Here is a 27,094-nt window from a genome sequence, read left to right on the forward strand (position 1 = left end):
TAACTGTATATAATAAAGTTATTTCAACAATGCGACTTTTGAATTTTCTAAAATTCTTTTATTATTATGGTAAATGAATTTTTCATAACGCTGTGCTCTTAGTATAAAAAAGTCTAAAGACATGGTGTTTTTAGAAATAAAAAAAAAAGCTTTAAAACATATTTAAAACAATAAACTACAGTTTCTATAAGTACAAAGTACAAACAAGTAAGGTTCATGAGTTTAAATGCTATAGGACCAAATAAAAAACTAAATTGTGCTAAACAATGTCTTTATAATTCTAAGCTTTAAAGACTTCCAAAGAAGAATAACGTAAGAATAAAACAAGAAATAAAATAACTTAAAGTTTGTTCGCAAAGATTTTCTAAAGAAACACACATTGCAAAAAACCTGCTAGCTAAAGTTGTTAGTTTATAAAACCATAAACAATTCGTTTAACATAATAGATTTATTTTTTATTTTATACTATAGTTTAATACTAATCGTTTTCTTAATTAATGTTTTATAGTTATATTTAGTTGCAAATAATATTTGTATACAACAAAATTGGCTCCGATAACCAAAGTTTTTTAAAACAATTCAAATTCAGTTTCTATTTTATAATAAAATAATTTATTTTGTTAACATACTACCATACCAGCATAGACGTTAAAAATATTTAAGTCCAGTATGTATATTCAAAAAAAAATGTAAATTACTTGACTTCTATTGTTTTTATATTAAATTGTTTAAAGTTTGTTAAAGTTTTCTCATACTAAGAACAACAGTAATTTTATCCACTTTCAACAATTAAAATCGAAAAAATAATTTTTATTTTTTAAATTTTATATTTTTTTTAACATACTACCCTAAAAGATTTTAAAACTACACTTACATTTTTGCAGATTTAGAAGTATATTATAAAAACCTAGAACATTATATTTGAATTAAGACATTTTTTAACTTACTTTAATTAATTGAAAAAAAAAATAGTTATTAAATCAAAGCTGTTTTTTAGCGGGAGCTTTATGTTTGTTAAGAAAATTTTAATTAAAAAAGAAGTATATTTTTTGTTTGTTTAATATTTCGTTTATGTTTTTTTCTAAACCAAGTATTTATTTTTTTAATTAAGGTACAAATGTTAGAATTGATATGTTTTATAAGAAGTAAAACTTATTAGTTTTTTAAACGATTTATTAGCAAAGAGCTTTTTTTTTTGTTTTTCTAAAATTTAATAGTTTTATTTTAACATCGTTTAATTAATGATTAAAAATTCTTGTAATTATTTTTGTGTTGTACATATAATCAAATACTAGCATACAAACTTTAGAGTAAGTTATTGTATGACAAAATAGTTTAATAAAAATCGTATATAATGAAATTAGACAAATAGCTTTAAAAAAATAGTTATGAAGTTTTTATTTACGATAAAATATCGTTGGACAACATTTAAATGACAACTGTTTAACAAAAATGTTCTTAAACTTGTCAAAGTTTAAAATAAGAAAAATACAAGTCAAAAGTTTTACGATTTTTTTTAAATAGGTTAGTTATTCATACTAATTTTTAAATTTTTCTAAAATCTATGCTAGTAATATGTTAGAAAACAAATTATATTTTATAAAAAATCACAAAACTTATTTTTTGATTCAAAAGTTCAATTTCAAATACTTTTTTTTGCAATATATTAAAAAAAACATACAGCAAGAGAATTTTTAAGCTTTTTACATTAATCTATATAAAATCTTTTTTAACTATAACTCAAAAATACTAACTATATTACTGTTAATGGGTTTATTTGAAATAATCGATAAAAAAAAGAAAAAGTTTTATGAAACATATTAAATAAATTTATTTTCATAGTTTTTTTATAAAAAATACAAATCAAGGAAAATTCTCAGAAAAATTGAAACGACACCAAGTTACATCTTGTTTAATTGTTGAAATGACACTGTCCTTCATAAGTATTGTCTCTAGCTTTACGATACTAAAATTATCTAAATAAACAGAAACAATTAATTTATTTAATAATGTCAAATAAAATTTTAAATGATATTAAGTTGAAATAACAGTATCGTTATAGTTAAATAAAGCCTAAAAAAACGAGTCAATTTTTATATTAAGTTCAGAGCGATATGTAACACGCATTAACCATAAAACTAAAAGAATTTAAGAAAAATTCAAAAGTTGCATCGTAGAAATGACACTATTATATACAGTTTAAGAGACACCTAAGTTGCAAGAGAAATAAAATTCAGTAATATAAGTACAGATTACAAATAGTATTAGTTTCCTTTTATTTAATATTTACTTTTTATTTTTTTAGTCTTACCTCCAGCTTTAGTCCACCATTTAGTTTTTGAAGACATAAATTAAATTTAAAAAAGATTAGAGTATTTATTAAATATTTGTTTAAGCAGACATTTTACACATGTTAGTAATGTCTGCTTAAATTGATTGTGACTTTCTGCTTAATTAAAAAATAAGTTAAATTTATAAGTAGGAAGCATCAGTTATAGTTTTAAAAATTTCTGGTGCTATCCTTAAAGTAAGCTGAATAAGCAGATTTTAAAACAAAATTTTATTAATATGTCAGAACAAATTCATAACTTGTAAGAGCTTAAGTATAAAAGCAAATTTTTTTGCACAAATTTTCAAATAAAATTGCAAATGTAAGTAAATAAATGATGGTTTTGCATTCCTTTTAAAACGAAAAGTACAATTTTACTTAAAAAATGTTCATCATTATTCATTATGATTATAGTTTAACTAGACTTAATTGCTTGTAGAAAATAAACATATCTAAAAGCAAATTTTATATTCTTATTACATAACAATTGAAAATTTAGTTATGTTAAAGCAGATTCCCACAAGTTTTTTACTATGATGTATTTAAAACAATTTTTATTGTCGTTATTAAGATTTTCAAGTTTTTATATAGTTCTTTAGTTCTTTGTGACTGTTAGCTAAGGTTTAAAACTGACTTTGACTATTTAAAGGAACATTTATGTATATGTTTTAGCATTTTCGTAATTTCGAACTATCTACCAATACTTATTTTAACTTAATAACTATATATAAAAACTATATTTTAAATAATAATCATATTCTTTTCATTTGATACTTTTTTAATACCTATTTTCTATAGTCTTTCTATAACTTTTGTCTATTTTACTATTATAGTTCTTATCATAAAAAATTGAACAGGTTCAGTTAATTTTCTACACATTTTAACAATGAGTAGAAAAGATTAAAAACGTATTTCGTACTGGTTGACAGAAACAAATTTGAAAGCCACAGGTGTTAAAAGAAGTAAATTAGAAAACTTACACGCAACTGTTCATCTCAGTAAACATAAAAATGAACTTGATTTTTATAATTTTGTTGAAAATTGTGATCGAAAAGCACAACAGAAAAAAATTATGAAAAAATTATCAGAAAGCAAACATTTGTCGTATCCAAGTATTTTTAGTAAATTTTAAGTTGCTAAATTTTTATAAAACATGTAATAAACTAAAACGTTAAATTTTTAAAACATTTTTTTTGTATTTTAAAAACAAACGTCTATTTCAAATTAATGTAACTAATTTTTAAACCCAATACTTTAAATCTAAACAAGTAAAAGAAGACTTTAAAACTTAAAAAAAAATCTAACTTATAAAAAAAATATAAATCTATATATTTGATCAAATTAGTTGAATGAAAACATTTAAAAAAAACTAGAAGTGTGATAAACCGGAGCGTCGCAGCAAATGCTCCAACTAAAATGTTAAAAAACACTTATTTTATTATTATAAAACTGTTAAAACTTATATTTTTTAATAACTGTTTGTTTAAAACTGTTTTTTTTTATTTGTATTTTTTATCTTTTTAAATTAGTTTTAAAAATTATCACATCAAGGGATTTTTAAAATACTTGTGAACTTTTTGCACCCCTAACAAAAATACCACACATTGCTACTGGTAATAAGGAAACCGATCAGTTCCAACCCGCGCACAATTTCCACCCGATAAAATCTGAGACCTGTTACCGAACAAGGGTAAGGGTAACATTATTAGTATAAAATAAACAAATAAAAAAATGTAAATTAATAATGATATGAATAAAGAAAGAATAAAATTTAGGTAAGAACTGTGCGCGAATGGGAATTTCAAAAACAATCATTTAATTTGTGCATGTATAAAATTTTTGCTTTATAAAATCTGGTCTTAATTTAGTTAGCAAAGTTTATTTTGATTATAATATTTCAGGAAAAGTTACACTACAAGAGCATTACATCGTACAAGCCATGCAACTAAACAAACTAATTTTAGACAATAATGAAGAAAAAGAATTGGTTAAATGCCTTAAAGGTAAAACAAGTCAGAAAAACTTTTGTCTACATCTCACTCTTGTAAAGATATTTTGCACTTCGAATAAAGACGCTATAAGCTCATGGATAACTGTTTTTTGATAATTTCTGAGACTGACAACTTTTTGCAATTGGACGTAAATCTACTTAAAGAGTACCTTTCAAAATCTAATTTTTTAGTTACATCTGAGATTGAAGTGTACAATGCAGTCGGTGCATGGATTAAGTACAACTTTCTTGTAATAAGAAATTTTACAAAAAGGCTGCTACAGACAATACGTCTTCCTTTTTTAGGAGAGAATACCTTAAAAAGGATCTTAACAGAAAAGAGTTGTTTTAGAAAGAATAAAGACTCCGCTTTGGTTGTAAATAAAATTTTGAAAGGCAACGTTGACTTTATAGAAATAAGCCAAGCAAATTTTTTACAACAAGATACTTTGGTCATGATTCGTTTGAAATTTTGTATTTTAGAGGTGTTAGAAATAGAAGTACGGTTATTACAGTTGTTGGTGACAAAATACTGCGAGTAAAAGGTTCTGAAGACTTTAATAGCTCTGAGATAATTTCTTCATTAGCAAAAAAAACGTTATGACACTAAGTAGTTTATCTCAAAGGAAAAGTTTACGTATTTAATTCTAAATGTCTAAATAGTAAGAACTCGCATAATGAGTTTATCATAAAAGAAGTAGAAATGTATAGCCTTTTCACAAAAACATGTAAGGTAGTTGCTGATTTAGAAGATATAAATTGTCGAAACTACTTAGATTATGATGTATGCGGTTTTACTGACAAAATCTACCTTATTGGTGGCTATTATGACGATTAGGGTGAAAGTTATTTGTGTATAGAGTTTGATACGAAAAACTACTCTTGGAAGGAAAAATCTATAATGTAGAGTGAGAGACAAAACCCTGCTGCATGTGTTTTTGAAGAACAAATAATCGTATCCGATAGGCTAAATTACACAGGCAGAGACGATTTTAATTCTTACAATCACTTACCGTATTATCTTTAAGCACAAAATACAGTTGAAGCATACGATCCAATAGACGACACTTGGTCAGAATTTTCAACTATAAACTATTCAAGATTTCATCACAATTCAGTTGCAGTACAGAGCAAGTAATTCGTCATCGCTGGGGAACTGAAATAAACAAAGTTTATGATTTTACCACTAAAAGATTCACTGTTTTGAAACGATCCTTTAACTTGTACGACACTCGTAGATATGATTTATTTGCAGCCTTTACTTTTGGGCACAAATTGTTCGTTTATTTTGAGCGTTCATCAAATACTTTTTGAAATAACAGAAAACAGAGTGAATGGTTTAAATAGTCATGCTCCCTAAAAAAACGTCTTACCTACTTTTCTGCTATCACAGCTCCTCTACTGTAAATGATCTTAGGAAGTAGCAAATTTTCTTAGTTTTCAGAACATAATTACGAATGGATTTTTTAGTTATAAAGCAGGTATCACGGTGATAAGACTAAGAAAAATGCGCAAATGATTTTATTTGATTTCATCTATATTATTAAGCTATGTCTAATTGATGCTTTGTTTTTGAGTACTATGATAGTACTACTATCTATTTAATCTTTTTTTAAAATATTTGCAATAAGGCTTAAAGTACTTTATTCTCTAAGAATATTGTAGTGGGACTAAAAAATATTATTCCTCTTATAAATGATAGCTTGATTTTAATTCGTTATGCGTAATAAATATGTTAATAGATTTAAAAGTGTTAAAACTATTGATAAAACATTGTATAGTCTTTAAAAATACTAAACATATCAAAACTAGTTTTTGAGACTTTATAATATAGAGATGTAGTTAAACTTGTTTAATTCTTAATCTTTTATCTTGTTTCTTTGATAAGAACAAAAAAGAGTTTAGTTATTTTTCCCTTCTCTGAGTTAGAGGTATGATGTTTTTACTCATAATTACTATTATAAGCATTGTTTCTAAAACTTGATGCTTAAAAGCAATTTCAATAACTTTTGTAAAATTATAAACACTTCATTTAAATAAATTGTTATTTTACTTTAAAAGAACATTTTTCAAATGAAAAATAGTAGATATATTTGAAATAAATAATCATCTGAGATGTTTTTCTTATATCTTAGCTCCTAGATTATAAAGAAAATCCTGGACAAAACATTAAACTGAATCCGTGGTGTACGACTCGATAACCGAAAGTTTTTTTGCACACCAAGTCTTTGAACCAAAATTTTTGAACGCTTGTTTTTTTGTCGTTCAATAAACAATTCGAAAGGATGATAGAAGAGAAGAATTTTTAGTTAAATTTTAAACTGTCGAAAAATTGGAATTACTATGCAAAAATTGGTATCATGGTTAACATATATAAAATAAACTATGTTTGAATGATACTTAAAAGTTGGTGGTTTAAGTGTTTTATGTTTTATACATATTCGTTACATTTTATTTGTAATTTTTTAATTAGGATATATTTTATTAAATATAGTTCAGTTTTAAAAATTAAGGTGTTTTTTTTCTGTTTTTTCAGGAGTACAGTAACCAATTTAGTCTTCCGCTTCTTAAAAAAGTTCTCTGTTTATCTTGTTGATGTTAAATTAAATCAAAAATTTTTTTTTTCCTTGTTTTAATTTTTATTTATTACTTAATTTAGACTAATATACTTAAAATTCAGTCTTAGCTGAGACAGTAAAATATAAGAAGCCTTTTTTCATATTATTTTTAGTTTTGATTATTTTAACTTGATTTTTTGATTAATTTTTTAAATTTTAGGGTAATCTGATTGGTATAAATATAAAAAAATCAAAATGAACTTAAAAATTTTTTCAGCTCAGACTGAAATTTAAGTATACTTTCCCTCAATTAGTCGAAATGTAATTCATTTATTTTTAATTAAATGTTACTACTTTTATATAAATGTTTTGCTGAGAAACTTTAGTTTAAAATATAGATTTATAAAGTATTGTTAAGTAATTCTCTTAAGTTTTGTTTTTGAAATTCGTTTCTAATTTAATTAAAATTGTTTAAATTAAAAAAAAAAATTTACAAAGTAATAAACTTAATATAGACTATATATTTGTAAAATAAATAAAGTTATTTTACTATGTAAGGCAGTATTTAAACTTTTTTTTTTTTTGATAATAACGAATGACTACGAATAACATTGATGATTTATTTCGTTTAATTAAAATGAATAATAAATACATTTACGTTGAAGAACCATAAATAAGAAAAAAAACACTAAGTATAACAACTTATACTAAAGCTTTACTAATTTATTTTTAATATTGATTTTATTTAACAAAAAGATATTGTAGTCCTGTTACTTTAGTCTAGTTTGTCCTGGACAAGACGTTAAAAGGTATCCGTGGTGTGCGACTCGATAACCTAAAGGTTTTTGCGTCCACCAGGTCCCAAGACCAAAAAATTTTAAACGTATTTTTTTGTCGTTCAATAAACTATAATAGTCAGTTATAAAGTAAATATATGTTTCACGACTATCAAAATAGCATTTGTAAATGAAAGAACGTATTGATTGAAAATTCTTTTTTTTTAACATATTTTTAGCATTAAAACATTTACTTTGCAGTCTTAAAATGATATTATTCAAAGTAGCAATCTTATAAAAAAAAGTTTTCTTGGATAAACTTTTAGCGAAACTATTGGTAAAAATTTCAATATTACAAAGCGTAGCATGTTTTCTGTAACATACATACCATAGGCACACATATAAGGTCGTTGCTTTGAGAGGTACGCAATAAATTTCATGTATGAGAAGGATTTTAATCTTTAGTAAACAAAAACTGAAAAAATTATTAAAAAATTAAATAACAGTAACAATAATAAAAATGGTTCATTGATATATTAACTAATATCATATAGTATAGAACATAGACTTGAAGTTAATTAAAAAAAACTTATACAAAACCAACAGATATAAGTTAGTAGTAAAGTTATCTTTTTTGTTTTTTATAAATTGTTTTGTTTTTTAAGTAGTAGATTACATAGTCAGAATTTAAGTTATCTTTATAAACAAAAAATAAGAACTGAAAGAGTATTTTGAGAAAAGTTTCCTAAGATCAATTTTTTTAAATAACAAAACTTAAAACCGAGTTTTGGTATTACAATAAAAACTCTTTTGCATATCTCTAAATGCATTTATAAAAATCTTGTTCTAGTTTTATTATATATATATATATACAGGGTAGGTTTCAAATGCTGCACGAAGGGTCACTTTTGCACGAAGACACTTTTGCACAGGTTAAAAAAATGTTTAACTATTTTTTTATTAGTTTTGATTTTTTATTAGTTTTAAGTTTACTATCGTTGTTACCTCTAACCCTTACACTCAGTTGGTAACACTTTTTTCTTCTTTTCTGTTTTTTTATTAACTAACTTTTTTTTGTATTTTTTTTTTAATTTTTTTCTATTATTCTTTATTTTCTATTTTGCTACCACTGTTACCTTTAACTCTTACCCTCGGTCGGTATTTTTTTTTGTTGTGTTATAAATTAACTGTTTTCTAGTTTTTTTTTATCAATAATTTTTATTAGTTACTTTTTATTCTTTATATCTTATTTTTACTGTCCCTTTTACTGTCCCTTTTACCCCTAACCCTTACCCTCGGTAGGCAGTCTTTTTTTTTATAAATTTATCTATTTATTTATTTTTTTATACTTCTTATTTTTTTTGATTTTACTCTCGTGCAAAAATTCTCCTTCGTGCAAAATTGTCCTTTCGTGCATATTTGACCCTTAGTACAAAAATGTCTTCGTGCATATTTAACCCGTTTCTATGTATATATATATATATATATATACATACATAAAAACATATAAATATGAATATTAAAATAACTTGAGTATTTTAATTTTCCAGTAAAACTAAAGTTTTGACATACAAATAATTATTATTTTTATGACCAGTACGTTTTATTAATAATTTCAGACTGGAATTAACTCATATTCAAAAATTCTGAAGTTTTATTACTTTTTAACAACTTTAAAATTATTAATTAAGTATAAACTATGCATAAAAATATTTTTTCAATATGAATTAACGTGGTGTACGACTCGATAACCGAAAGGTTCCTTAGTACACCAGGTCCTTTGACCAAAATTTTTGAGCACTTTTTCTACCGTTCAATAAACAATAATATTCATATTCTAAATTTTAAATCAATTTAAAACATCAACTAAAATAAAATAATTATTTTTTAAATAAACTTCAGTACGCTACTATTTTCTTTAGTTTCGAGAAAAAAAACAATTTCTTAAATTAATAGACTCCCTAAATATAGTTGTAAAATTTACTAGTAGTTAAAACAAAAGTTTTGTAGTTATTCCATTTTTTTTAATGTGAGTTTTAATAAATAAAAATCATAAAGAAATATAAATGCTAATGGTATGGTCAATTGCATTCAGCTTTTCAAAAATACTATATATGGTTAATAAAGTTACAAAAAGAAGCAAAATGTTTTCATAAAAACTTTACTTTAATTGCAAAATTTCGTATTAAGCCCTTTTTCTTTGGATTAGTTAATTTAATATAAAAAATAATTAAAACTTTCTACAAAGATTAAAAAGAGTGTATTAATATTAAAAACTAGTTCTTTGCTTTTTTTTTTTATTTACTGTTTCTTTGTTGATTGCTTTACAATAGCAAACAAAGTTTTAAAAAAAGCAAGCTTATACTAAAAGTTTGTTTTATATAAGTACAAAAAAAACTAAAAAGACTATTTTTATACAACAACTTGATGTTATTCAAAATGAAAAAAATATAGAACCAAGGTAAACTTTAAAGTTACTTTACTTCCAAATACGGCATAAAAAGCTGCGACTATCGAATAAACTTGTAAACACACAAATTGCACCGCAAAAGGTTAATAAAGAAACAAAAAAGCTCTCCTCTTTGCTTCAAAGTTTAAGAGGCGGGTTGAATGGCGGTAATGAAGCTTGCGTGTGAGCTTTTTCAATTCACAGCAGCCCTGAACTGCACAAGCTCCTGCTATGAGAAAGCATGTGTTTTCAATATTGCTTTAGCTTATGAGAAAGTACGTGACTGGCTTTTTAAGTTTCAAGTTTGCTAGACTCATCAGCTAAATAACTAAGTCAAATAGTTTAGTTTTTTTAATGCAGTTGTGGTACAATGGTTTTAGTTGTGAATATTTGTACTCAATGCTTATAAGTTATTTTAAAGGAATATGTTTATTTATTGCATTGTATGAGTAAAACATTATTAAGCTAAATTACCACAAAAAATATTAAGTATTTTATTTAAGAAAATTGAACATTTTACCATAAGATCATTAAAAATTAAATTAGAACTTAATAAGTTTTATTGATGAAATTTTAGTAGAAAACTTTTTAAGTATTATGATTAAGTTTAAGTTGAAGCCAAGTTTTGTGTTTATATTTTTTGTTTTCGTTTGTAAAAAAGTTCAAATATTTTTTCTGTTAGTTTTTTATATATAAGATTCTATCTGATAGAATGTATTAAGATAAAGTTGAATTTTTAAAACTTAAAATTAAAGATCAAAAAATGTACTAAATTTATTGTCTAATGAAGTTAAATTTTTCAATTAGAATACTAAAAGATAAAATTCAAGCAAAACTATATTGGTGTTCAGGCTATTTTTATAATTAAATTATAAAATACTCAAGTCTAATGATTCTTCAGTTTTTATAACAATGGGTTTCGTATTAGATTAAAAATTTATTTCTAAAAAGTTTATTTAAAACTAAATAAGAACAATTTTTTGTTTGGTAAAATACTAAAACTTGCTAAGAGTTGATTTTTAAGTGTGCTACTATAATTTCATAAAAACTAAGTACTATCATTCAAAATCATTTCTTAACCATTAGAACCTATTTAAAAGTAAATACGAACTAACTAATTAAGTAGTAAAAAGAATTTTATACTTTAAAGCATTTAAAACAACTAGCTAATTTACTATAATTCTTTAAACAAATTAAGAGTACTTAAAATTACAACCTAGATTATTAATCTTTTCTTATGAACATAAACAAAATTTGTTTTAAGGTTTTGTTGCTTGAACTTAATTCGTATTGATTTTATTATGTTATTTTAAAACATTTGTATTGAAATTAGTAGCTGTGCTTAAATTTAATAATGTAGTCACTCATTTGTGTTTAATTTAAAATTTTAATAGTAGAACAAGTTTTAGTTAAGCTAAATACTGATAAACTTTTTAGTAGTATTAAAAGTTTTATTTATAACTAGTTTTTATAAAAATAATTTTGAATAGTGCTAATAATACTTTGTTCTTAACGTGTTTTTATACTTTTAGCTGTATAATTTTAATATGACAAGTGCAGATAAGTGGCTCAAGCAAGAACTGGACGAGCTAGAGGAGGCTCAAAGGATGATAAACGATGCTATTTCAACTTTTGATGATCCAACTCCTTTCATTGAATCACAAGGTAATTGACATGACTTTTCTTTTAATATTTGCTGTGTAAAGTTTAAACACATATTTAAGAATATTTAATAAGTACTTTTGTAAGCTCACTCATAATATAAACTACTTAGTCTATCAAATTTATCTAGTTTTGAAGTTAATACAAAACTTACGACAAATTTTTTTGTAGAGTTTTGATGACAATATATATTACAAAAATCTATTTAGATACATACTCAAAACTCAGATAAGCAAAACTATATTTAAAAAATTAGTTTGATTATTATACCCTTTTAAAAAGTATAATTGTGTTCAATCACAGAAAAAGTGTTACATTAAATATTTAACTAAACTAATTTTTAAAGTGTTTCTTTTACGCAACTTTGATATAAGTTTTCAGATATATATGCTTTTATGATGTATTATACTGGAACAAATCTACTTGTTAAAATTCAAAATAGTTTAAATAAGATGAAAAAATTTAAGATTTTACTAAAGTTTAAATATTTTTAATAAAATTTCTCTAAAGTTTGCTATGCTAACTTATAGGTAACCTAAGTTGTACTATTTATTTAAAGAACTCTTGCAAACATGTTTTATCCATTAAAACAATGTAATTCTAATGTTTTTTTAGCATTTACATGAAAAAGTTTCTAAAACCCTAAATAATTTTTATACTATTAAAACAACCCACAATAATATTTTTAATTGAAATTTTTAATTACTATACTGTTGAGAAAAATACTTGTACCCTTGTGTTTAAGCAAATGATAACAACTAAAAACTTTCAATGAATAATATTTATCTAACTAGTTTAAGTTATACCTTTATGTATATATATATCTTTACATAATTACAAAAAGTAGCTTTATATTTATATATTATCAGTAGTTCAACACAAAGTTTAGATTGTACATTTGTGTTATATTTGTAGGAGAAGCAAAAACTAGTTTTAATACAAACTTTACTTTCTTTATTGCATTTTCAATTGTTTAGCTTAAAAAATAGATGAATAAAAAAAATTTAAATTTCTAAACCAATATTTTTTTGTTTGTTCTTTCTCTCTAAACTTGTTCAAAATATTTTTTTTTGTAAACTGTATATTAAAGCAATAAAAGTGCTAATCTATTTCTTAACCATTTTATAATTCTTTATTTAGTATTACGTTTTATTTTTGTTATAACTATTTGTTATATTTTTCTTCTGTTTGCAAGGTTGTGTCCGTAACTATTTTTACTAGAGTAAAAGCGTGTCAACGTATACTACAGTTAGAGATTACCGCTTTTTTTAAGAGTAGTGTACCAACGTTGAAGTTTAATTTTTAAAGCAAAAGCAAATATTCCTTCTATAAGTATTTTGTCAACCATTTAGAAATAAACATTTACTTTGATAAAAAATTTTAGCCACAATTTAACCAATGTAAATTTTTGTTTACTTTTTTTTCTCAATACTTATTTGCTTTTAGTGAGTTTAATAAAATTGTTCATTTAACTAGAGTTTAAAGAGCTAATTTACAGACAACTGTCTGTAAGTGTTTTTCTCAAAAGTAGGATACTTGCTAAAATATATTCTATAAAAAAACATAAAACATATCGTTTTACTGTTACCTTTTTCAAAATAGATATACTCAAACACTACTAAGATACAAAAAAGAATTTCTCTAAGTTAAAATTAACATTAAAAAGGTAAAAAAAAGTTATAACTAATTTAAGGCGTACTATCGTTATCATTTATAGTTCTGGCTAAAGAAATAAGCACAAATCAAACCAATAAGCTTAAAAATAATTATAATTAAAAACCCTAATGACTTATCTAGAAAACCTTTATATAGTTTTATAGTTAACTGTTCATCGTTCATCTGAAAACTGAAGCAATGCTAAACAAAACAATAAATAGTAAAATATATAAAACGTACATAACTTGATCGCTAAATTTTTTAGTACAATTTAATAATGATATATATACTGTCTAACTCAAAGTTTTCAAATAAATTTTGTAAGGTTTGTTGTTATTAATTATTTTTTATTATTTTTGTTGCCTCTTTGATTTATTTTAATCATTTTAATTTTCCTGCTATACAGGAAGTTATATAATTTTTTTACATAACTTCTTTAGATATACGTTTAGTTGTATTAAACTTAAATACGCTATAGATTACTTTTTTTTAGTTTAAGTTCATTATTGAAGTCATACAACTTGTTATAAATTTGTGTTTACTTATTGTTTAATATTAAAAAGGCTTAGTGTTTCGTTATAATACTGTGAACTAACAATTGATTTTAATTGCTAAAAACAGTTACTTAGAAAAAAAATATTTTGTAGTGCATCTAATACCTTTTTTTTAAGTATGTAATATAACAACTGCTTTTTATACTGTTTTTTGTATATATCAAGGTAGAAAAAGTTTTCATTTTAGGTAGAAGATTAGCTTTTTTATAGGCATCATAAGTATTTTCAAAAATAGGTTTTTAAATTAACGCAATAAGCAATGCAAGTTTTTTACAAATAAATGTTTAGCATATAAAACATTGCCGTAAAAGTTAAACTTTTTTATAGATATGCAACGTACGTAAGAGTATTATTAGAAAATATTTGTAATGCATAAATAATGATGATTTTTTTTTTGAATCCAAAAGTATACTTTCGTTAAAAAATGCTTTATCATTACGTAGTACTTTTTAGTCAGTTTGTTTGAGGTAAAATAAAAAACTTCTGATTTATATAAATGTATTTTTTATGATAAGATTATTTTAGAGGTAAATTTATGGTGCACAAACTCTCTAATTTGTGACTTAGTCTACACAGCGTTAACAATTTTTAAATTGACTTAAAAAATTATTTTTTCAAACTATATAAAAAGTAATGAACTTTAATAAACTTGGTGGAAGTTATTAACTTTTATCTTAAACTCAACTGCTTTGTATATAATAATACCTTAATTACATATTTCATTTTTTAGACTGATTTATTTCAAACACATTTCTTTTAATTTTGTTTTTTAACATAAGTTTAAAGTAATAAAAACTTCAATAGTTTGAATACCAAAAAACTATTAAAAAAGTTGTTTGCGTCTTTGTTTTACATTGATTGTACATAAAGTTTTACGAGTGAAGAAAACGTACACAAACAGTAAAAATAAATTTCAAAAATCTACAATATGTACAATAACCTTTAAAGATAAGTATTAGATTAAGTGTTTATACTATCAGAGAAAATTTAAGTTTTCATTTTCAAAACTTCTTTTTAGAGTGCTAAATACTTGACATTATGAAATTTTTCGAATAGACATAACGAGCTTCTGCTATGAGGTACTTAAAAGCTAGAAAAAAATTATATATACATGTAATTTAATTTTTTTTACTGAGAGTTTATAAATAATATCATATTCATTTTAAAGTAGTAATATGTATACTTGCAACCTTAAAAAAGTTTTTCTTTTTTACTTACCTCGATACAAATAAAAACAAGTAGTACATACTTCTTTTAAATTGCGTAAATAAGTTTTTGAACTAAAAACTTAGTTATAGACTGAAACACAAAAATAAATTAAATTTATAAAACAATTAGACTTAAGTAATATTTTTATTACTTTGTTAACTATCACATCTGAAGTACTTTTATTTTTCAAGTATAAAAATTTTATAAATCATTTGACCATTTTTTGTCAATTGAAACAATTTTAAAGCGATATAATTATTTCATCACAAACACGTTTTAGGTAATATAAGCTGATAAAAAATCAACTTGACTTTTTTATAAAACTAAAAGTCCAGAAAACTTTATAAAGAATTTAAACTAAAGTTTTGAATTTTTTAGAAAGCTAATGAGTGTGTATAATAAACTGCAATTGTTCAGCCTGCATCAGAAACTCATTAAAATTCTTGTTTCATTTTTCGCGATGGAAGCGTAAAGTATTTTATCAGTACGCCTTATAAAGTTGTTTACCTACCAAACTTACTTTATTGACTCCCTACAATCTCGCCTTTTAAATCATAGCACGTTTCAAAAACTGACGTCAAAATAAAGAACTTAAGTGCCAAATTGTATTTCATCGCAAGCGTTTTTCTTTTTTTAGACGCCAAACACTTTTTGTTGACTTTTGAGGCTGATTTGACTTAAGAAACGCATTATTGAAAGCAATGATGTTTAATGAGTAATTTTTTTTAAGTATCAACATCACATTTAATCAAATTAACCTGATTAGTAAGCAGTGGTTACTGATCAGTAAGCAGTTGCGACTCAAAGTGCGATTAGTACAGATACAAGCTAGTGCATGCACAAACTTTCGTTCATGCGTAGAAACTTTTTTTTTCAAATTTTTTTACGGTTGTGTGTATCGTTTTATTCTATAGTAGTCAAACGCTAAAACAATGCACACCTTGTGTAGCATTTTCATATTTAATAAAAGTTTCTTTAAGATTTTTTTGTAATGTATATAAAAGAGCTTTAAAAGCAGTTTATTTTAAGGTATGTTACTTTTTCTTGATAAGATATGAACAAAGAAATATTTCCTTTGTCTATAAAACTATATACATACTTACTTTTTTGTTTTAAACAAAGTATTGTTTCAAAAGTAATATAAGAAACCTATTACATTATTTTAAACTAAAGCAGAGCGTACTATGAAGTGTTCAATTTAAAAAAGTTATATTACATTGAATAATACTAGTTCAGATTAGCTTTTGTTTTTAATTTGTTTAGTATTTTAAATAATTTGTTAAAATATTGCGAACAAAGCAAATATTTTTGTGTAACTTTTTATAAGAAAATGTTTCTAGAGCAATCACTAGTATATTTTTGTAATAAGATTATATAGATGTTTTTCTTTAGTTTTGAAATAAGTAAATACAGACGATTTATTTAGACTTTATAAAAAGCTAGTTAAATAAAAAATAACTTAACTTATAGTCAACTTCGTGAAATTAGAATTGTTAATTTTATTACAAAACTTGGTTTAAAATAATATCTTATTTAAGTACGAAATGTTTTTAACTATAACGACAATGAAAAGAATAAATTTTTCTCTAAAATCTTTTTTTTGTTGTTGTCTTACTTTTCAGAACTAAGGACTAAATTAATTTTGAACTTGACCTTACTTTTATCTAATATATCCTTGTACCAAAAGATAAGTTTTAACAATTTGAAATAAAAAAGCTGGAAGTTGTACTTAATTGTAAAATAAATTACAGATTTGTAAACGATTTGTGTTTTTATTGGAAATTCTTAGTAAAATTTGAAAGCATACAGAAACTTTAAAAATGTTGAAGTTTATGGTGAGTTACATTTGTTAAATAACTACTTATTGTTACAGCTAATGGAGATTTGAAAAAGAAGTCTTGCAACGTTAGTTATAACATCCTAAACACTAATATTATTGAGAATAAGTGAAGTAGAATTGTAGTTATTTTGTAGAACGGATTGAAAACGTATGTAGTTTCTAATTATTTTTATTAAAAAAACATAAAAACTATATTTTATGTAGCTGGTCACTGTTTTTAATTTATTTAAACTTATTTAATAAACTGTTGTTTTAAGTTGTAAGTTAATCAGTTTCAAAGTAATATTTACATAATTAACCTTTTATTCATTTATTATGACTTTTAAAGTAACCTAGCAATTTTTTTTGTTATGATCGTTGACCGTATTATACTTTACATATAAATTACGTTTGTTCCTAGCCTAAAAACATTTAGATTACTAATTAAAGAAAGTTTTATACTATTTTAGATTTTAAAACCTAATCTGTAGCTTGCGAATAGTTAAAGACGAGCTTAATGTATATATATTTTTTTGTTATTTTGCGTTAATTTTTTAGTACTAAACAGTATTCATTTAAATTAAAATAAAAACATAATAATTAGGCTGATCTGTGAAATTAAAAAGAAATTAAGATTAAATATGGAAACTGAACTAGTTTTTATTTAAAAGTGTTTAAAAATACTAAAATTAACTTATCCTTGCAAGACAAACAGATTAGCCGTTTTGTGCAACAGCTTAGGGAGAAAATATTTCAGCTATTTTAAAACCAAATACGGTGTTGAGATAGTCACGCCTCTACTATTTAATTCGTTATTCAAGAATTTGCTCAAAGAGTTTTTTGAGGTTTCTTACGGCTATAATTTTAAAAAGAGAAAAAAGTTTTTTATAAAATGTTCCTTTTCATATAAGTGTTTACAAGCTTACAATCAGGTTTACATAGCTTAAACATAGCTTGAGAATAAGTTTATAATTTTTGTTTGGAAAATAGGTAAGTAACTCCCAGCCTTTGTCTGAAGCTGATAGATCAGTTGCTGAACTTTTGTCAAGTTTGAATATTGAAGAGAAATCCCCTAAACAAGAAAAGTTTGACCTTCCAGACCCTCCTTCTCTTGACGACTTACTTATTGAAGAAGTTAGTTGTGTTTTTACTTAAACTTGAAAGTATATCTGTAAAACTAAAATTATATGTTATAGTTTTAAAACCTAATGGTTTGTTTTGTTGCTTTATAATTTAAATAAAGTACAATAGTTGTATACTGAACATTATTTAAATGTGTATACTGACCTTTATTTTTCTAATTTATTTGTATAAATGTAACTTTCAGTATTTATTTATTAAATGTTTTCGTTTTTACTTAATCTTAAAGTAAGAAAGTTTTGAAAAATTTTTCAAAAACTAAAAATAAGCTTTGTTTATTTTTTTGTAGTTTTATATTTTTTTTGAAAAAGCGTTTAAATATTAATAGTTTTATAAGCTAATTGGTTTTTTACATCTGAAACTTTTAGAGCTTATAATGAAGCAGTAAAAGAACAATTTTAACTAACAAACAAATATTGCTGGAGATTTTGTTTTGTTTTAGATGTGATAATGTATTTTAGTTTAGACAAAGTGTTTTAGTTTCAATAAATTGAGAAAGTTTAGTAAAAAAATTATATAAAGGATTAAAACTTTTTTTAATTTGGTTGGAAGCACGTGTTAATGGTGTTTTTAATCACGTGAATATATTTCTCCTTTGAAAATGGTTATATGGTTTGAATGGTTTTGAGGGTTTGAATATTACAACTGTTTTTTCTCCTTTAAAAATACTAGTTTAGTTTGAATGGTTTTAGATAACTACAAACTTAATAATGTTGAAAATTAAACTATAAACAAAATTATATGTATTAATTTAGGTTATACATTTAAGAAATACACTTAAAACAGTAAAATACTAAATTTTGCATGCTGTTACTTTTTCAATTTTCATGTAAAAAATATATTTTAGCAAAAAAGCATTATAAAAACAATTTTTTTCAATTATTTATTTTTGTGTACTTACTTAAAACTAATAATTAAACTTAGTCTTGTTTAATTTAAGATCTTTAAACGACAATTAAGAAAATAAGCTTATCGAAATTAATCTTTGTTACATTCCGAATTGAAGTGGTTTTATGGTTTAAGTATGTTTCTAAGTCTAATAATTATAGTCTCAAATAAAAATTATTTTACCTTTCTAGCAAGTACAATATCTCAACATTTTTATCTTGATATTATAGAATACAGAAAATAGTCCACAAGTTGCGGATTTACCACAAAAAAGTATGAGTAAACCACTTAAGAAAACCACTGGTGTTTCTTCTGTTACTATAGTAAGTGACTAAATTTTTTCACAAATATTTTCATAAATATAATATTCCTTGTAGCCTCTTTATTTCTTGTTCACCTCATTTTGGAGAACAAAACTTAAAAGACCAATAAACGTGTTTGGGAAAAATAAATACTTAGTATTGACTCCGTAAATTTAAGTTAGGTGAAAAGTATTTATAATTGAAGGCATAAAGTATACTAGTTATTACAAAAATAAAAACAAATTTTTGTTAGCCTAAGATGAAGTAATGTACAGTTTGTTTCCATTTTGTAATGAAATTTATTTTACCAACCGACAATAGTGTAAGCTTGATAATGTTTTTACAGCAACTAAAGGGTAAAACCCCTTCTAATAGGACATCAAAAATCAGCGAACCAGAAAACGTTGAAACTCCCCCGCCTGTCCCTCCATTACCTGCTGAAGATATCAATGATGAACGAGTTGTTGTTGTTGCTGCTGAGCCTCTTGCGCCTTTGAGCCAATCGGAAGAAAATCAAAACGAAAAGAAAGAAGATGCTAAAACTGAATCATCAGTTTCAAACATAAGTAGTGTGCCTAGTGTTGTCGATTCTGCAGCAGACTCTGAAATTTCTAGTTGTCTTCCTACATTAACACTTGAGAATCAAATGAACAGCGATCAGAAAAAAGAGCTTTCAGACTTGGAAAAAGACTTGGAGTTTTACACTAGAACTTTACTCGGTAACATAGACAAGCCAAAGGTTACACATTAATAACATTTTTGAAGAACACTTTGTAAATATAATGTACAAACATTAATTTTTTTCACTATATTGTTCCTAAAATATTAGAAAATAAGTTTAAGTTTTTTACGTGCAAAAAAATAAAAATAATTGTTCTACTTTGGAAACTTGTTTGTTAATAACTTTTTTTTCTAAAGTTTTTCTAACATGATATTATATAAAAAAAATTCATTAAACTACCATAATAATTATTTTTAAAATTTATCAAAACCATCGGGAGTACATTTACTAAAGTTTTATCAAAAACTGTTTATTTTTGTATGAAACTTTGTTAACAAACATTTTTTTAAATTTTTTTTGCAAGTTTACACAAAGTTTTTTAATTTTGATCTATTGAAAAAGTGTCGTAATAAATAATTTAAAAGATTGTTTTTTTTTATGGTTGGAAGCACATGTTTAATGGTTTTTTTTCAAATCACGTGAATATATTTCTCCCCTAAAAATGGTTATATGGTTTAAATTTACAATGTTTTTTCTCCTTTAAAAATAATAGTATAGTTTAATGGTCTACTTGTTTTTAGATAACTACAAGCTAGTTGTTGATAATTTAACAACAAACAAAATCAACTCTCTTAAATTTAACTTTTAAAGTGTTTTTCTCACACAGGACGAAGAGTTCTACGGTTTTTGTGCGATTTGTAACCAGCCTGTTGAAGGCGAGAAAGAAGGTTGCAAGGCTCTTGGCAACATTTATCACATAAAATGCTTTGACTGCTCCGTATGCTGTAAGTTAAAACTAACTTTTTGATGTTTGTCGGTTTGAAAAAAACTTAAATGGTAAAAGAATAATTAAAAATACTATGTTAAAAACTTCAAAAATTAAATTAACACTAAGTAGGTCTTTTATAAACTGGAAAAACTATTTTTATAAATATTTTATTATTCTACAATTGATATTTAAGTTTTTTTTTAAATCATAAAGCAATCATTTATAGACTTCTACATGTATTAAAAAAAAAAAAAAAAATACTTAGTAAGCGAAAACTAAGTTTTTTCAATTAATTTTAGTGTGTTCATTACACCAGAGAACTTAATCCTTTAAATTTATTGTATTAATTTATTGTGGTTTTAAAATCTTAATTAAACGATTTAACAAACTAAACAAATTTAGATGTAAAATTTGAAGGTCTAAATATTTTTTACTATTAACAAGTAAAATGGATAATTTAATTCATGGTCTTTACGGTATTCGAAATCAGTACAGAATAAATAAGTTTTGTTCACCCCAAACTAAAAACTCTCAAAAGATGTACTAACTATTTTCAAATTTTTTTCTTTATATTTAATGTAAACTTCAAAACTCCCGTTTAATATGCTTAAGACCTTTTTTTTCTTTTTATCAAAAAGTCTGGAATATCTAGTATAAGTTTAAAAAATGATTTCGTGCAGCCCTACATGAAAATTGTGCGCCCTTAAGTTCTTTTTTACCCCAAAATAAATTTTGTGCACCCCGTGAAGACCGCTGATTTAATTAACAAAGAAAATTAAGCTAATAATATAGTAGTGAAGTTGTTTAATTTATTTTTGAGATTAATTAAGGCTAAACTGGTTTATAAAGTATTAACCAAGTATCTAAAAAAAGAAATATTTTTTCCCCTTTGAGATAAAAAACTTAAAAAGTATTAATGAACAAAAAATTTGACGCATCAAGTAAACACTATTTAAAACTGCTTGAATATTAAACAAAAACGATTATATTTTTTAAGCCTACCAAATATATTTTAACCAATTGAGTTTCAAAAATTTTTAGTTGTTGCTAGTTTTGTTTATAAGAAAGCAAAAGTTTCTCTTTTTTTTCAGCAAAATCTATACACGGAGTACAGTTTTACAACTCAAATGACAAATTGTTCTGTCAAGACTGCTACCTAAGCTCACTTGAAAAGTGCTGCGTTTGTGACAAAGTAATCACGGAAAAGGTTTGTAGTGTTTCCTGGTTGGTTGTTACTAAAATAATATTGTTTGCATATAGTTTTATTACATATTTTCTAGATGTTTTATTCACAAGCTCAGACATAAGTAAACACTTTAGTAATACAGTGCTTATTCACTTATCCGGATTTCACTTATACGGACGCTCACTTACCCGGACAGTTTCAGTCAGAAAAATATCTAAACAATTTTAAATATTGAACTCTAACAATTTTGTATGATACAAATATTTAACTTCTTATGCTGTAAGAAAATTTTAAAGTGATTTTATAAATTCTTCAATTTTGTTCATTATTATGACGTAATAATAAATAAAAAATTACATTCTATCTTTGTTCAAAACTAGCTTAGTTATCATTAATCTGTAAGCATGTATAGTAATTCAGTTTAGAAACTTTTAATTTTATCAACTAATTTTTTTAACTTATGATTTCTCTTAAACAACAATTAATCTTTTTCTAAATTTAATAGTTAGGGCAGTTGGGATAACAAATGATAAATTTTAGTTGCTTGACCCTCAAAAAACGTATATCGTTGCAGAGGGTTAGTAAGTCTGATGTTTTTCTACTTTGAAAAGATGAATTAATTAATCTAAAATCTAGCTTTTAAATTTATCATCTTATTTTATATCACTCACAGTTACTATGTATTTGTTTTTATTATAACACTTTTATTATGCATTGCATTATATGCAGCAGTTATACTATCAAATGAAAAAATTGATTTTTTGTACTTATCCGGATTTTTGGTTATCCGGACATGTTTACAGAAAAATCTTATCCAACGTGTCCGGATAAGTAAATAAGCACTGTACTGAGAAAAATCGTGGTTTTAAATAAATTTATAGTTTTAAAAGTCTTGGTTTTTTAATTTCGTGGCCAATTTGTTAAAGTTTCTAGTATGTTATAGTTTTATTTTAAGTTAAGTTGTAAACTTTTTTTTTTCTTTAAATAAATCATTACTAAATCAAAACATAAAAACACTAGGCGTGTAATAAAAAAGTAGCACTAAAGTTTAAGCGTTTAATAAAAATATACAGTAATTTTTTTTAAATTAAATTATACTGTACGTTTTTTTCTTAGACAAAATCAGTTAATTTTTTTCTTAGACAAAATCAGTTAATTTTTTTCTTACGAAAACTTGTAAGGGAAATTTTTTTAATTGAAATTAATTATTTTTATTAAAAAAAAGTCTAAACATCAGATAGTTTAACCTTACAAAAGTCATCTAACAACAATTATTTCTAATTGAATTTTAGATTCTCCGGGCAAATGGAAAAGCTTACCATCCAGAATGTTTTGCCTGCAGTGTTTGTGGGACTCTGTTGGAAGGCAAACCATTTACAACTGATGACGATGGAAACATTTATGCTGTCGACTGCTACTACGAGTAATTCACTTGTTTTATTTAAAATCGAAAATAATCAAAAGTATAATACTTAATGATTAAACTTACCTTGACAAGAAAAATAGAAAAGTTCAAAAAATATCATTCATTATATTTAGCGGTATTAAAAAAAACTCAATTCTACTGTATACTTAGCTTAACTTATACTTTTGATTTAAGATTTGTAAACTTTGCAATAAGTAAAACTAAACTTTAAATTTTATTACTTAGAAAAACAAAATTTAAAGGCTTGAATAGGAAATTAAATAAATAGACTTAGAAACAAAAAATTTTATTTAAGTATAACGGAAATGAACATAATCCATAGAATGTATAGAAATGTTCTAAAACAAAACTTTAAATTTAGAAGATTTTTTTATGTTTGTTTTATTTTGATTTAAGTAGAATTATTTTTGAGGTTTTATTACTAGGTTTTTTTGTTAAAAAAACAAATTGAAGCCTTCGGTTTTATACAAAAAGTAATTGATGTCTAAAGTCTAGCAAATTATCTAATATTTAAATAAGTATAAATTTAATTTATTTACTTTTTTACAGTAAAAATATTTATACTACTTAAATTTTAACAAATGATATTATTGTAGTAATTTAAGTTTAACAGTTTTATAGCTTGAATACATTTAATGTATATCTAGTATTTATAAACATTTATGTCTTAATTTTTTTTTCTAAAACTGTTTTATTGATAAAAGTTAAAACAGAAGCAATCTTATAACAGTGTTTATTTTTAATATACATTTATATTTTTTAATTTGAGTGCATAGTGCTTTGATGCAGATATGATATTGCAGTAGCTAAATATATCTACTAAAGATAAAAACAATTATAGTTGAAAATGCTTACAGTTTATTCACTGCTTTCACGGCTTATCAACTGGCAATTAAAGTTATGAACTAGTAATCAAAAGTACTTTTATTATTTTGAAATGCGGTAAAAATTGTAAATAAATGTTTCTATGAAATATATGTTCTGTTGTTTTTAAACTCGAATTTTCCTATATATTATTTAAAAGCACTTCAAGTGGGCTCTGTAAAAGGTGATTTAGTTTATATAATTATATATAGTTCTAATAAGTTATTTAACTTAATAAAACAAATCTTTCACACTGAGCCCACCTTAAGGGCTTTTTTAATAAAAAGGTTTATTTCAAGATGTAAATGTATATATATATATATATATATAAAATAAGGTTAATGTTTAAACGTAAACACTTTCAACTGAGCCCACTTGAAGGGCTTTTAAATAATTTATTCAAATGGCGATTTTAAAAATTCTGGAACATATGTTTCACAAAGCTTTAATTTTTCATAAAGCTTTGATCATCAGCCAGTTAAATTCAAAATACAAAGCACTGTACTAAACAAAGATACAAAAGTTATGCAAAAAAACAAAAAACAGTATGACGTAATATTGTACATTACAAATATTCAGTACAAAAATCGATCTACCTTCTAACTAATTAAACAACTAAAATTAACGAAAACAACAACGAACTGTTGTTTTCGTTAATTTTAGTTGTTTAATTAGTTAGAAGGTAGATCGATTTTTGTACTGAATATTTGTAATGTACAATATTTATTTATTAATAAAGCCCTCGAGGTGGGCTCAGTGTGAAAAATTTAATTTATTAAGTTAAATAACTTAATTCTAATTATATATATATATATATATATGTATTAAAGATTTTATAAAAAGTTCTGGTCGATAGTGCTTGACAAACTGAATTGTTTCTAAGTATTTACTTGATTATATAAAATCAATAGTTTATACGACCGTTTCGTATATGAGGTTATATATCTCATATAAAAAACGGTCGTATAAACTATTGTATTTTATATAATCAAATAAAAAAATATGTATAGAAATAAGTTGAATTTTTTAACTTAGAACCCACCTTAAGGGCTTTTTTAATAAAAAAGTTTATTACAAGATGTAAAACCTCACAGAGCATAAGTTTCGTGCCGACGCACTCCTTAACTGCAAAACAAGTTCAAAACAAAACACTCAAATGAAATTATATATATAACTTATTAGAAAAATGCGATTTTAAAATTTCAAGTACATATGTCTTATTAAGACAGAAAAAATTGTCTTTAATCTTCAGCTGGTTCAATTTAAAATAAATAGCACTTTGGTAAACAGAGATGCAAAAGTTATACAAAAAATCAAAAAACAATATGGCCAAGTTATTGAATATTTGAATTATTGTTATTGTACAGAACAAATATTCGGTGCTAAAATTGATCTTACATCTAAACAAACATCCCCCATTCAGTAGTTCAGTTAAAAGAAATATCGGCAGAGAATTTTCTAAAGTGTTATATATTGACAATGTTATATATATGTGTACTTACAATGATAATGTTTTACAAAAAATATTAATTTAATTATAAAAAGAAAAAATATAGTATATACGTCGTATATAAATTGTTCATTATAATTTAAAGAAAGCATGGAGTTCGTTGTGATGCATGTGGAAAACCAATAACTCCAGAGGAAGGGAAGAAAGAAGCTCTTAGAATTGTTGCATTGGGAAAAAATTTCTGCGTCAAATGCTACAAATGCGAGGTTTGTAATTTTTAATATTAAAAAAAAATCGTAGTTAAATTGGTTTATAGTCATTTAACAAACTATTCTTATTGCTTTCTAAATGTTTATCTTTTTTACAAAGAAATGCGATGTTAAGTTTGAGAAAGGTGAAGAAAAGGGATGCTATCCACTAGAGGGAGTTATGATGTGCCTTAAATGCAACAACTCTATGCTTGCTGTCAATTAATAGTTATAGCTCTGCCGATATTTTATGTGTAAGCCTTAATTTTTCACTGAGTAAGTTTCATCTTGCAGCATGTAGTGCTGAATATATTTTTGCAATGTTATTTCTTTTACCAACGTTGCCTTTATGATACTTTCAATAGTTGTCTTCTTTTCAAGTGTTCTTACAAAGTATTGACAAATGAAAATTAATCTTTTTACTCTATAAGTAAATAAATGATTAACGCATTCCTAAAATGACTTGTTTTTCTTAGAAACACAAAATCTATCTTCTTTAAAACTTGAGAAAGTCTAATACTTAGTTTCCAAATAAATATTTTTGTCTGTTTTATAACTTTAAACTTAATACTCAAAAGTATAAATAAGGATAAAAAAGTTTGAGTAAACATCAAAACTGATAATTAGAAACAATAAAACATATTATTTTCATCGTTTTATTTTTTAACAGTAATCGTAAATTTTTTACAGAATAATTTTACGTTTTTATGTACATTTATAACATACTAGAGTACAAGATTTTATAGCTACACTAAAAAAATTATTTACTTATTTTTTTAGTTTTACAATGTAATTTTTTAAATACCTAAAAATAACAGTTTCGAACTTTGTCATTATACAAAGTGTTGGTAATTTTAAGATAGACTTTCTAATACAATACTTTTATATCAAAAACTTATACTATTGAACATATATTTAAAATATGCAGAGCTTGCTAATCAAACATTATTTTAAAGAGGATTTAAGATTTTTTATCTTGTTTTCAGAGTAGGGCTTGCATATCTAATCAAGTTTCGAGATTATTAATTTATAAAAAAGTGAAGAGGTGTAAATTAAAATTTAGTTTTTATTCTTATAAGCTAAAAGATCATTTAATTA

General features: G+C 24.0%; 1 protein-coding gene across 2 annotated transcripts; it reads left to right on the top strand.

Annotated features, from left to right (window-relative positions):
* The first annotated feature begins 11,638 nt into the window (after positions 1 to 11,638).
* On the top strand, positions 11,639 to 26,647 carry LOC145834012 (lipoma-preferred partner homolog). Of its 2 annotated transcripts, XM_082941315.1 has the most exons (10): positions 11,639 to 11,767; positions 17,057 to 17,088; positions 17,993 to 18,136; positions 19,261 to 19,353; positions 19,679 to 20,071; positions 20,721 to 20,838; positions 21,914 to 22,029; positions 23,301 to 23,431; positions 25,894 to 26,014; positions 26,118 to 26,647. In XM_082941315.1, the coding sequence occupies exons 1-10, from the start codon at positions 11,650 to 11,652 to the stop codon at positions 26,220 to 26,222; spliced, it is 1,371 nt and encodes a 456-aa protein (XP_082797441.1). In that variant the 5' UTR covers positions 11,639 to 11,649; the 3' UTR covers positions 26,223 to 26,647. The 2 variants fall into 2 exon arrangements, with proteins under 2 accessions (XP_082797441.1, XP_082797442.1); XM_082941316.1 differs by lacking the exons at positions 11,639 to 11,767; positions 17,057 to 17,088 and adding an exon at positions 16,933 to 17,018.
* The last annotated feature ends 447 nt before the right edge of the window (positions 26,648 to 27,094 follow it).

Source organism: Thalia democratica, chromosome 4, assembly GCF_965202585.1.
Source record: "Thalia democratica chromosome 4, ktThaDemo2.hap1.1, whole genome shotgun sequence".
In the NCBI taxonomy this organism is placed as follows: Eukaryota; Metazoa; Chordata; class Thaliacea; order Salpida; family Salpidae; genus Thalia; species Thalia democratica.

What these genes read in the sequence shown, in the direction of transcription:
- LOC145834012 (XM_082941315.1), top strand. Translation starts at nt 11,650, where the DNA reads ATGACAAGTGCAGATAAGTGGCTCAAGCAAGAACTGGACGAGCTAGAG. An exon ending in GTGTTTCTTCTGTTACTATA is followed by an intron (nt 19,354 to 19,678) that starts GTAAGTGACTAA and finishes ATGTTTTTACAG; the next exon opens with CAACTAAAGGGTAAAACCCC. An exon ending in TCAAATGCTACAAATGCGAG is followed by an intron (nt 26,015 to 26,117) that starts GTTTGTAATTTT and finishes TTTTTTACAAAG; the next exon opens with AAATGCGATGTTAAGTTTGA.